This window comes from Salvelinus fontinalis, chromosome 6 (assembly GCF_029448725.1).
Source record: "Salvelinus fontinalis isolate EN_2023a chromosome 6, ASM2944872v1, whole genome shotgun sequence".
Classification (NCBI taxonomy): Eukaryota; Metazoa; Chordata; class Actinopteri; order Salmoniformes; family Salmonidae; genus Salvelinus; species Salvelinus fontinalis.
In genome coordinates, this window is record NC_074670.1 from 39,646,859 (window position 1) to 39,660,356 (window position 13,498).

Below are 13,498 nucleotides of genomic sequence, written 5' to 3' on the forward strand. Positions count from 1 at the left end.
TCCCTGAAAAGTGGTCTTCTGAAATATGATTCATTATTCAGACTAAATTATGATTTACTCCCGATTTGATTTCAAATGAAACTTATTGAAAAGTTGAAGTATTATATATTTTGATTTCATCAGGCTATTATTGATGGTTATACTTATGCACCTGATTACCTAATAGTGTGGCCTATTATGAACACCAGAGATATGGAGGGATATCTTTATACAGAGCTGTTGCAGCAGGGAGGAGAACACAGTTTAAAATGCCAAAAATCACTGCACATGAGCAGAGAGAGTAAGCTATCCTGAGAAGTGTGTGTTGATGGCTCTGCTCTGATGATGATGGATGTCAGTGGATGGGCCTCAACTCGGACTGTTGGCAGTTGGCTATGGCAGCTCAGTGACATTTGTTTTGATTGGCTGCGGTACAAGATTTATGTGTGTGGAGTTGAGACCTGGGTTTCTCCTAATGTGGGAAATATAACAGCAGATATGTCTTGATAAAAGAGGGGAGCAGTTCCTCATCTTCCTGCAGTCTTTTTTCTATCTTCAACTACTTCACCCATTGCTGTCAACTCATCTTTACTCATTACAAGAAGATGGCCCCCTTTCCCTAGCTTTAGAACAAGATCAAATAAGCTCAGGCTGAATTTCAAACGTTTGTTTAGACTTGGTGCCATGACATTGTGTCACACATTTATCCTCTCTGTTGGCGCTGCTGCCCTGGATGTTGACCTTGCTTGGCCTTCTCAGAGCAGTGGTGTTTCGTGCAGACTGTTCTCTAGCCAGATGGCTTGGAGTCAGAGATAGATACACAGTGGTGTGGTAGACTTTTCTCTCTCACTGTGTCTGATCTCTTTTTGGAACTAGAAGGTTTTATGTTGGATATTGCACATTAATGCATTGAGACCATTCGAGCACATTTCTGCATACAGAACCAACATTACAGGGTGGAAGTACACTGAAATAGACATTTTCTGTACGTGGCAGAGACCCTTCAGCATACAGGTAGGGCAAGAACAGATCAGAGCAATAACAGTATTACCGCAATTACCTCGCTAATGTGATCATTAGAACGCTTCACCACTCATCAGGCCAAGGAAATGTGGCCTTATTTGTCAGGGTATAATATGTGGCAGCAATATCAACGTGAGAGTCAGTGTTTCACAGGGCTTTGACTAGGCCTTAACCCCATGACAAACAGTCTGTTTTTGGTGTCTGTAGGGACTGGCCACCTAGTCATTGATAGTGTCACGAGTCAATGATGAAACAAATGCCTAGGTGTATTTTGTTAGGTCTGCCTAAGCTCTGTGACTCACTTCTGCTTATTTATGTGTTTCTGCAGATCCAGTGAGGTGCTAGGATTGACCAGTGACGGCCTAAGAGGAACAAGAGAAGACCCAGAGGTTTCTACTCAGCAGAGCCACAGTGTCAGAACGGTCCAGCAGTATGCAAAGCCAAACCCTCATCTAGCTCTGTCACAATGGCTCAGGCCGGACGGGAACAGGCTTACTCCGTGATGAGAGAGGATCTATGTTTACCTAAATCCTCTATGCTGCTCTGGGGCACTTTTTAATTATGTCTTATTTGATCCTCTTGAATGACTTTTGGCCTGCTCATAAAAAAGGTACTCCATTAGATGTTCCCTCGTCCCAGGCATCTCTGCGGCACTGTGGCTAGCCTCATGAGGCTGTGTGGCACACTGCTCCCAGAGGCATTCCCTGTGTGTCTGTAAGGCCTCCTCCCCACTCTATGGAGGCGGAGCCCAGCCATCCTGCTGATGGTGAGCGATCCGGAAGGCAACAGCAGCCTCTGTCTGCTGGGGCCGCTGAGTCCCCCACAGGGTCCTGTCCACCTCAGCCACAGCAGCCGCCATCCATCCCCCGCCCCGTCCACGGTGGCCTGGGACGACTCCACCACCGCAAGCCCAAGCGTAGCGACCTGCTCCTCAGGCTTCAGCATCAGCACAAGACCCATGCAGCAGCATGGCAGCTCTCAACAGACACCCCAGGTCCTTCAGGAGGCAGCATCTCCTCCCCCTCCACCTCATCCCTACAATCCTCCTCTACCCAAGGCCACAACACTCAGGGGGTCCAGTCCCAGCCCAATCAGGAAGCCCCAGAGGGCAGCCCGTCTAAAAGAAGTGAGAGGAAGCCCCAGAAACCGGGGAAGTATGTGTGCACTTACTGCGGCCGTCCATGTGCCAAACCCAGCGTTCTCCAGAAACACATCCGCTCTCACACAGGGGAGAGGCCTTACCCCTGTGTCCCCTGTGGCTTCTCCTTCAAGACCAAGAGTAACCTGTACAAGCACCGCAAGTCCCACACCCACCGAATCAAGGCAGGCCTGGCGTCCAGCCGGGACGAGCTGAGCCTGAGCAGAACTGCGATGAGCGCCCCGGGAGAGGATCCCGAGGAGCCTACAGAGGGGGAGAGCACAGACTCTGAGTCGTCGTCAGGTCAGTACAGGAAGGAGAGGTTGGGCAAGCAGAAGAGTAGCAGCAGTTTGGCGCTGTTAGGGCAAGAGGAGGGCCAGGGGTCTGACAACTCCCAGGCCGTAAAGCAGAGACTGGCCATGAGGCTGAGTGAGAGGAAGCGAGGCCCCATGGCCTCCCCAGAAAGCCCTCCCTCCTCCTCCACCTCCTCCTCACTAGGGCCCAGCAGTAAAGGCAGCCAAGAGTCAGGCTACTTCTCCCTTTCGAGGAGCACTGAGATGAGCCGAGCTGACTCCCAGGTGAGCCCTCGCACCGCCAAAACTTACGCCGAGATCATCCTGGGCAAGTATGGACGGCTTGGAGGGCAGCAGCGCGGTCCCCATCATCAGCACGCCCACTCTTCACCAGGGATGGAGGAGAAGAGCAGCATGCCCTTCAGCGTGCCCAAGACACAGGTCATCGAGCACATCACCAAACTCATCACCGTCAACGAGGCGGTGGTGGACACCAGCGAGATCGACAGCGTCAAGCCCAGGCGCTCCTCGCTCTCCAGGAAGAGTAGTCTGGAGTTACCCAAGTTCTCCTGCCCCAAAGACCCCTATATGTTTGAGCCTAAGGGAGAAAGTCCAAGCTCCAGTATGGCAGGCCAATCATTCTTTCCCCATGTCCAAGACGTGGACCCATCTGGGGTCCAGGAGTCTTCCTCCTCAGTGCCTCTGCTGAGAAGCCACTCCATGCCCACCTCAGCAAGCCAGGGAAACTACTCCACCACCTCTTCCTGGGGCTTCTGTCGTCTGAGCCACTCCTTTGATGAGCAGCAGAGTGTGGTGGCCGAGATGAGGGTGGGCGGGCAGCACCGTTTGCTGAGGCGCCAGCCCGCCATCGAGGTGCCCCTCGGGGCTGAACTCAGCCTGGAGGAGGCTGGCCTCTCCTACGCAGCAACAGAAAGTGGCCTAACCAGGAAGCAGCAACGCAAAGGTCCAAGGCTCTATGAGTGCAAGGCCCGCTGTAAACAAAGGGAGAGTTACGAGGCCCACAGGGGTCTTTGCACAGGCCAGCCAATAAAGGAGCTGGAGAGAGGAGAGGTGGATGGGGCGTGCCGGGATGACCGTCCCCAGATGATGCACTATAAATTCCGGGCACTGGCCATGGCAGTGAGGAAGAGGAGGAAAGAGGAGAGTCTGGAGGAGGATCCTCCCAGCCCCGGGCCTACAGCTGTTGTGACCTGCAGCCCCGCAACCACGACTGCAGTGCCAAGCCTGGTGGAACAGAGTGAGGATTTCTCAGGTGCTCTCTCACAGGCTGAGCAGCAGCAGCAAGACAGGAAGGGCATCTCTGTCATCCAGCACACCAGCTCCTTCGAGAAGCAGGAAAGTATATCCATGGAGAGCCAGGAGTCTTCAGAGCTCAGTGAGAGCCAGTCAACACTGCAAAAACAGCCACAGCCAAAATCATCTCGCTCCATGTCCCGCCTGGTCCGCCAGCACAACATCCAAGTGCCAGAGATCCTAGTGACGGTGGAGCCTGACGCTGATATGGTGTCAGTGTCGCCCACGGCGACGGCATCCTCGTCCAAGGAGCCAGAGAGAGTGGTAGAGGCGTTCCAGTGGCCTCAGCGCAGCCAGAGTATGGCTCAGCTCCCCGCCGAGAAGCTGCCACCAAAGAAGAAGCGTCTCCGTCTAGCCGAGGCTGCTGCCCAGTCTTCTGGGGAGTCCAGCTTTGAGTCGGTATTGCTGGGGCCCCGGAACCCCAGCCAGGAGAGCAACATTTCCCACTCACCCAGCCGATCTGCCTCCTTTGAAGACATGGGGGGAAAACCTGCTGAGCCTTCCTCCTGGGGCTCCAGCAGCACCCAGGGCTCCCACATGCTAACCGTGCCCTCGGGCCCCCACCAACAATACCAACCCCAAAGAGACATGCGGCGCTCAGCCTCGGAGCAGGCCCCTGCCAGCCCACAGCACACGGACGAGGTTGTGGAGACTAGGAGCAAATCCTTTGACTACGGGTCCCTATCGGCGCAGCGGTCTGCATCAGCCTGGAGGGAGAGGAGGAAGTGCCTGCTGGTGAAGCACGCCACCCTGGGCGAGCCAGACCACGAGGAAGGGGCCGTGGCCAGCCACTCGGGCCGACCAGGGAGCCCCAAGCCGGGCCCGTCCTACACCAGCCACCCTGCCCTCCACCCAGCTGAAGCCAGCTCCTCGAGGCTCAGCCCAGAGGCCATAGGCAAGACCGTACAGCTGTTCCACCAGCCCCGGATACCCCCATTCCCCATGCAACCAACTGGGCATGATCGGTTCCCTCTTGGCCAGATAGCCCAGCTCCACCCGGTCACCACTGCCATCTCAGATGTCCTCTCCACCCACATCATCCACAGAGCCTTCTTACACACACACCCTTCTCCTCCAACCATACAAGTCCACCCAGGGCAGCTTCACATGGCAGAATGCTTAAGCCTGCCCCTCGATCCTTTCTCAGCTCTGCTCTCCCTGCAGTACCCCACCGGGGCTGGCGAGACTGTGTACCTCCCCATTTCCCCTGGGCTCACCATCCAAGTCCCCACACAGCCCCCCATACCCTCCACTGTGGTTCTCCCTTCCCCATCTCCTCAGTCCTTAATCCCCCTACCCTGCCTCCATCCCCCGCCTGTCATCGCAACGTGCCTGGCGCAGCTGATGCCAGTCGTGTCACTGGTGGTGCCAGTGCGCCTCCAGACCCACATGACCACCTATGCCAGTGCCCTGTACACCACCCTATCCCAGATCTTGGCGTCAGCCTGCTCTCAGGAGCCCATCTGCTGCATGGCCATGGTTATCATGGGCCAGCTGGAGCAGGACAAGCTGCAGAGGTCCTATCTGAAGATCCCCACCCCGGACTTCAAGAGCTACCTGCCTCTGTCTCTGCCCCTGGAGCTGGGCTCTGTGTCCAGGGAGGGCTACGGGCCACTGGGGGCTGGAGGGAGCAAACGCATGCTCTCCCCTGCAGCCAGTCTGGAGCTTAGCACAGAGGCCCAGCGTCAGCAGAAACGAGTGAAGGAGGAAGAGGAGGAGGAAGAGAAGGTGGGAGAGGAAGAGGAAAATAGGGGTACTGGGGGAGAACCTGAAGCAGGGGAAGATGAAGAGAAGCAGCCGGAAAGGGCACAGATAGGAGTAGTTACTGTGAAAGTCGAGGAGGAAGAGAAGTTACGGGACCCAGAGGGGCACAGGGAAGAGAGGGAGATGCAAGGGAAGGCTGAACCTAAGAAAGAAAAGGGGAGGGAGAAGAATGAGAGCCGGGGAGTGAGTGCTTCCTTTGTAACCCAGAGTCCAGAGCGAGCCAAAGCCCCCTCGTATACCAGCCTCCACACAACCACCTCAGTCAGCTGGTGCTACTTGAACTACGTGAAGCCCAACCCATCTGCCCAGAGGGAGTCACAAACCTCCGTTTACACCTCCTGGAGCATCAGCATGCACAACCCCAACCTGCCAGGCCTGTCCACCAAGCTGGCCCTGTCCCTGCTGAGCTCTAAGCAGAAGCACAGCTCTGAGACCTACACCATGGCCACAGCTCTAACCCCTGCAACAGGCAAGGTGGTCTCTGCCAGCAGCAGAAAGACCTACATTTCAGAGGTAAATATAACAGCAATATTCAATATCTAGGAAAACACAGCATGGGCCAATTAGACCATAACTACCAAAACCACTTAGTTTTAGTTATGAATTATATCGTATAATGCATACCCCACAAATCCACTGCTGGAAATTACCAGACACTATGCTGTTAGATGATATACTACAACCAATACATTAAATGTTTGGCATTAATTGTTGTTCCAATGTACTGTATATCATCATTGCTAACCAAGATGTCAGGGTGTGTTGGTGAATTTGCCTGTGTCTGTCTTTGAGTGTAGGTACATGCTATCCCACCCAGCACCCCTGTCGAAGTGAAGGAGCCACCACAGCAGCCTGAGAAGGGGAAGAGAGAAGAGCAAGGGCCCTCCACCTCCAAACAGAGCGAACCTCTCCGCGTCAAAATCTTAGAGGGCGGGTAAGAGAAAGAGGACACAGGAGTACTGCAATACCTCTCTGATCAGCTAATACTAGTGGATTTGTTCTATGAGCAGATTTTTCTGCAAAATTCATCATGCAGATATTCAACGTTACTGACAGATAAAGGCAAAGGCAGTAGAGATGTAACAATACAGTAGATGTGAGTCATTGTATTCAGATACGGTAGCCGTACCAGGCAACACAGAGCTGCCACCAAATGCAGTCTCAAAATATAAATGCCACATTATGAAGGGAAAAAGGCAGTAACAGTAGAGAATGTTTTACACTTCAGTCTCCCAGAATAACAGAGAAACAGGTGAGCTAGCCTCCAGGGACTCCATTTATACCGACAGCAGAGCCTTTCCCATTCACAGCTGGTAGAAAAGGTAGATCTGAATGTGTTGAATGGGGTTGGTATTTGTGCGGTGCAGCAGACAAGCAGAAGGCATCCCTCCATATTTGTTTTGAGATTCTCATTTGTATCTGTATACCTTCCTCTCAATGACACGAGAGCAACTGAAGTTTAGCTGCTGTACTGTACATACATATGTAGGAAAGAAGTCACTTTAAGTATCTTGAGTAAAGGCAATATTTGGGTGTGGGGATTGAACAAGGCTAATTGCTGCGAAGTTGTGTGTGTCAGTCTTCTGTATCTGCTCTCACTGTTGCCTCTGATCGCAGCTCACAAAGCTGCCTTTCCTGTGGCAGCTGCTGCAGTCTAGCCAACAGATAGTGATCTGCCAAGAGCACAGTAAAAGACAGAGTGTGATAGAGATGGAATTGAAAGGGAAAGACAGAGGGGAAATGGTGGAGAGAGGGAAAAATAGAAGGAAGCGTTGAACATTTTTTGTTTCCTTATTACAGACAAGGACGTGTGCGAAAAAGATGGAGACAGAAATACAAACAGATAGGTGTTGATAGAAATATGTGTGATAGAGAAGTGTTTACAATGAATGACAGATGGACAACATAAGAGGTGCATGTGGGTGGGGGGGAGTGATTAAGCTTACACAATGCTGTTTGTGGTCTAATTATTGACACTATTTTAGGATGTTAATAATGATTTCTCATAAAATTGTTACTTATACATTGATTTACTATAACATTTGTGAAGAATGATAATTCCAGCTAAAATAATATACAGGATTAGAGCTTTCCATAAATCACCATATATCATTTTCTAATTTAGAGAGCTTGCTTTGTCATAATGATCAAATCTGAAAAATTCTAATTCTATATAGTTGGTTCTGAACACATCTACATTAATTTGGATGCTACCATGATTATGGATAATCATGAATAATGATGAGTGAAAGTTAGAGACATACAGTAAATATCACACCCCCCCAAAAATACTAACATCCCTTGTTATTGGTAATGGTGAGAGGCTAGCATGTTTTTTGGGGCATGATCACAGTTTTCCACTAATGGAATATAAAATGAATGAATCTGTTAAATATAATGAAAATAAGTTATTGTGTTTAATACATACAGATATTATAAATCAGGGTTGTATGAAAGACTGTAAAAAAACAAGGAAGCCAGCTCCAGGTGATTTTAATTTTGGTAATCTGTTCCCAAGTATTCCCACACATAATGGAGGGGTAGGCTGTTTTCCTGGATTTAGGACCGTGTGCACACCACAAAGCGGGCAAACAGGCTGTGTGAAGACAAAGCTTCTGGAAGGCTGGCTGGACCAGCACAGGAGAGTTGAACATAGTGGTGCACAACTCCAGGATTTTTGGAGTCGACTTTGGCTCCTGCGATTGGAGTCGACTTTGGCTCCTGCGATTGGAGTCGACTTTGGCTCCTGCGATTGGAGTCGACTTTGGCTCCTGCGATTGGAGTCGACTTTGGCTCCTGCGATTGGAGTCGACTTTGGCTCCTGCGATTGGAGTCGACTTTGGCTCCTGCGATTGGAGTCGACTTTGGCTCCTGCGATTGGAGTCGACTTTGGCTCCTGCGATTGGAGTCGACTTTGGCTCCTGCGATTGGAGTCGACTTTGGCTCCTGCGATTGGAGTCGACTTTGGCTCCTGCGATTGGAGTCGACTTTGGCTCCTGCGATTGGAGTCGACTTTGGCTCCTGCGATTGGAGTCGACTTTGGCTCCTGCGATTGGAGTCGACTTTGGCTCCTGCGATTGGAGTCGACTTTGGCTCCTGCGATTGGAGTCGACTTTGGCTCCTGCGATTGGAGTCGACTTTGGCTCCTGCGATTGGAGTCGACTTTGGCTCCTGCGATTGGAGTCGACTTTGGCTCCTGCGATAGGAGTCGTAGGAGTCGACTCTTGCTCAACTCCCAAAACACGCTGAAACGGATGCGCACACACATACACCTCATTGTTGCAGAGTCCTACTAGGAAGACTACATTTGCATTTTAGAGGACTGACATGAGCATGATGCTGCCCATTTGCTTATGAAAGGGCTATTCTGTTTGAATATAGAACGTGATGTGTAGGAACTCAAATATTTCAGTGATATTTCTGCTGTCTTGACCGATCCCATGGGATGATGCGGTGCACTCTATGCTGATAAGGTGTTTCTTTGCCATGTTCTATCCCTATTCAGACAGGTATTACTAGATATGTTGGTTTTGTAATTATTATCCTAGCATGTGCCTTATTCCAGAGCAATTCACACAGGATTAGTTTTTCAAAACTGCACCATGTAATACTTAATTTTTTGAATTGAATCGACTCTTATGACGGAAACCTGCAGTTTTTTTTGTTGTTGTAGGCGTGAAGATATTTCAACGTCATGTCCAGACGATAATAGGCTACACTGATACCTCTTGCTTGGCTTCCAAATGTATAGGTCTCCCCATAATATTTAAATGAATGAATTGTGATCATAATCATTATTTTAGCAATCCATCCATGGTAGACGTCCTTCCTAATAGCAATCCCCCCCATCCTGCTGATTTCAGCTGCTGAACCATATTTGCAATTGGCCGTGTTTATGGATGAGAAAGTGAACTTGCTATTTCCAAAAAGTTTAGCGGGGATCCTGCTTTGCGATCCCTGTTCGTGGGTTGGAGAGCCCTGATCTAGGACATCAACAGCCAGCCAGGGTTTCATTCCTATAGCCTACATATCTTGATTACCTGCACGCTTCTGACTGTCTGCCTGGTGGCTGACATGCCTAACTAAGCCTGGCTGTGCCACTTCTATCTATCTATATCTCTCTTTCTCTCTCTCTCTCTCTTTCTTTTTCTTTCTTTCGTAAGATGCAAGAGTTTGTTCTCGAAGTAGGTTGTCTATTCCTAGCGGAATCTAAGCTTGACACCCAGAAATGGGAGTCGATGGACAAGGAGTCGTCTCCCCACCACTAGTTGAACATTGGCAGCTGCTGTCGGTGTGTATAGTGCCTTTGGGAAGTATTCAGACCCTTTGACTTTTTCCACATTTTTGTTAGTTTACAGCCTTATTCAAAAAAAAAATCCCCCTCATCAATCTACACACAATACCCCATAATGACTAAGCCAAAACAGGTTTTAATAAATGTAAGCTATTTTATAAAAAATTCAAAAAATAAATATCACATTTACATAAGTATTCAGACCCTTTACTCAGTACTTTGTTGAAGCACCTTTGACAGCAATTACAGCCTTGAGTCTTCCTGGGTATGACGCTAAAAGCTTGGCACACATGTATTTGGGGAGTTCTTCTCTGCAGATCCTCTCGGGCTCTCTGGTTGGATGGGGAGCATTGCTTCACAGATATTTTCAGGTCTCTCCAGTGATGTTAGATCGAGTTCAAGTCCGGGCTCTAGCTGGGCCACGCAGGGACATTCAGAGACTTGTCCCAAAGCCACTCCTGCATTGGCTTGGCTGTGTGCTTAGGGTTGTTTTCCCGTTGGAAGGTGAACATTCACCCCAGTCTGAGGTCCTGAGTGCTCTGGAGCAGGTTTTCATCAAGGATCTATCTGTACTTTGCTCCATTCATCTTTGCCTCGATCCTGACTAGTCTCCCAGTCCCTGCCGCTGAAAAACACCCCCACAGCATGATGCTGCCACCACCAATCTTCACCGTAGAGATGGTGCCAGGTTTCGCTTGGCATTCAGGCTAAAACGTTCAGTATTGGTTTCATCAGACCAGAGAGTTTTAGGTGCCTTTTGGCAAACTCCAAGCAGGCTGTCATGTGCCTTTTACTGAGGTGTAGCTTCCATCTGGCCACTCTACCATAAAGGCCTGATTGGTGGAGTGTTGCAGAGATTGTTGTCCTTCTGGAAGGTTCTCCCATCTCCACAGAGGAACTCTAGACCTATGTCAGAGTGACCTACTGGGTTCTTGGTCACCTCCCTGACCAAGGCCCTTCTCCCCTGATTGCTCAGTTTAGCCGGGCAGTCAGCTCTAGTAAGATTCTTGGTGGTTCTAAACTTTTTCCATTTAAGAATGATGGAGGGCACTGTGTTCTTGGTCCTTCAATGCTGCATACAATTTTTAGTACCCTTCCCAAGATCTGTGCCTCGACGCAATCCTGTCTCGGAACAATTCCTTCGACCTCATGGCATGGTTTTTGCTCTGACATGCACTGTCAACTGTGGGACCTTAAATAGACAGGTGTGTGCCTTTCCAAATCATGTCCAATCAATTGAATTTACCACAGGTGGACTCCAATCAAGTTGTAGAAACATCAAGGATGATTAATGGAAACAGGATGCTCCTGAGCTCAATTTCGAGTCTCATAGCAAAGGGTCTGAATACTTAAGGTATTTCTCTTTTATTATCTTGTAAATTTGGACCCAAAAAATCAACATGTTTTTGCTTTGTCATTATGGAGTATTGTGTGTAGATTGCTGAGGATTTTTGGTAATTTAATTAATTTTAGAATAATGTTGTAATGTAGCAAAATGTGGAAAAGGTCAAGGGATCTCAATACTTTCCGAAGGCACTGTATGTGTTCTCTTTTCTCCGAATTGTAAAAGCAAGCAGAGCAGAAACAGGCTAATATTTAGTTGACTAATGTAGCTGGCAAGGTAACTTTTGTTTAATTTAACAGGGGAAAAAACTACATTTGTGAATATTCCCAGTGCTAAGCTAGTAGCGCTAGTGTAACTGATATGTAACGTTAGCTAATGTTTCATCTCCGCTCGACTGAGGTGAATTAATTAAATCGCTAGTAGCTAGCTACCACAGCCAGTTCAGCTCTAGCATCTAGCCATCTATCAGATAGCGATATGAGGTGGGTATTATTACTATATTTCTAACAGCTGTTGTGGTTTGTGTGGAAATGTATTGTAGCCTTTGTTTTGTCTCGTTTCAACAGAAGTACAGGGCTGGCTTTTACCAGTTGGTGTACCATTAGAGAGAGAGCTGGGCAAAAGTTGGTTAACGTTAGCTGTTATTTTTGCCTCAATCACGCTAGACCCGGATCAAATGATTAAACCATGATTCTATTCTTGGATAATATAATTTATAAACGTACACCAAGGTAATTCTTTGTCATGCCTCATCTTACGAGGATCAGATGGTGACAGGGGTCTCAGCGGGGTCAGGCAGCCAGGGAAGACCCAGTCTGACAGAGCTTAGATGGATTTTTAGAAATGCAAGATTTTATTCTCTGTGCAGCAACCACTGGACAAGCCAGATACTTCAAAGATTGAAACTATTTTAAGGCAATCTGAAAAACCTCAAGTTGATTTCCAAACTATATCAAGGGTTGATAGAGGCTTTTCCCAATGACACAAAACATGGAAAACAAAAATGTTAGGAAGACCTGGTGGAAACTATTGATGGTGATTCATGGATACAGATATGTTTGAATGCCCAGTCATGTTCATATAATCTCAGACATAAATTACTGCAGTTTTAAGACAGTCCATAGGCCGTACTATATGCCAGTGAAACTTAATTACATGCACTCAGAAGTGTAATTCCTCTGCTGGAGGTGTAAAACTCAAAAGGGGACATATTTGCATAAGTTATGGTCTTGTGAAGGCTGGCGGAATTCTGGCAAAGAGTATATTATTTTATCTCAGCATGTCTACAGATTCCCTTCTCCCTGTTTTTGTTTGCTTGGAAATGTTGATACTGGAGACTTATCAGAAGAAACTGTGTAACCAAGCATTTATAGCGGCTAAGCATTGCCATTAATTGGAAGGTTGGTTATCCTCCCTCTGTCACAATGGATGGCAGAAATATCAAGTTATGTGTCACCAGAATTTATTTATTAAGGGTATACTGGGTACTTTCATAAGGTCTGGATGCCTTATATGGAATGTAGTACTACAAAAGGAGTCTATTGAAAACATGCCCAAGTCAGGGGAGATACCTTTTTTGTCAATCCCTAGCTGCTGGACTGCTCAAACCTGGCCCTGGGGGTCTTCCGTCTTGTGGGTTGTCACTCTGGCCTTGGCCTAACACACCCAAAACCAATAATGAATCTTTCTCTAAGATCCTAAAGCTGAGTGGGGTGTGTTGGGTTGGGGCGCTGCAGGGTGTTGGACCCCTAGTTACAGGATGGGGCGACCCAGCTATTTTGTGTGCAAGTAAAAGGAGCTCTACAGTACTATTAGGCCCATGAGATTAATTATATGGAGGATTTGCTGTTTCTTTGTGTTAATGTATATTGTGTTGGGAAAAAGTTGAGAAATGTACTAGACTGGTGGTGGTCGGGGGTGCAGGCGGCTCAGGCTGGCTGGGCAGTCTGGCAGAAATGTTATATAGATGTCTTAATAAAGACAATCAAGTCTTTGAATTTTTGTTAATTTGCTATGTTATTGGTTAAAGGTGCAACACAACATTGATTATTGAATTTCCTTTGATCTAGTTCAGTCTTATCAATCACTTAAACATATTTAATAATGATCTCTTACCATGCTTGAAGACTGTGGGCATTTTTGTTTACTTTTTGTTGTTCTAAATAGAGATGGCATATTGGATTGTGTAGACACGCAGGAAATTAGCTATAGATGGCCCACCGACAGGTTATGTCCCCCCACATCTATAACTAGCATCAATGGTTGCTAACAGGGGTTTACAATTTACAAGCCATAAAGTTTTGACCTTAAAGGGATAGTTTAGTGATTTTACATATGTAAATATTTGT

General features: G+C 48.1%; 1 protein-coding gene across 7 annotated transcripts in view; it reads left to right on the forward strand.

The window, feature by feature from the left end:
- Positions 1-13,498, forward strand: part of LOC129857823 (transcription factor HIVEP3-like) — a 92,296-nt gene that overhangs the window by 66,412 nt on the left and 12,386 nt on the right. For all 7 annotated transcript variants that reach the window (XM_055926431.1, XM_055926434.1, XM_055926435.1 and 4 more), the window contains exons 2-3: positions 1,331-6,024; positions 6,309-6,445. In XM_055926431.1, the coding sequence (XP_055782406.1) occupies positions 1,738-6,024; positions 6,309-6,445 (4,424 nt within the window). In that variant the 5' untranslated portion in view covers positions 1,331-1,737. The remainder of the gene's footprint in view (positions 1-1,330; positions 6,025-6,308; positions 6,446-13,498) is intronic.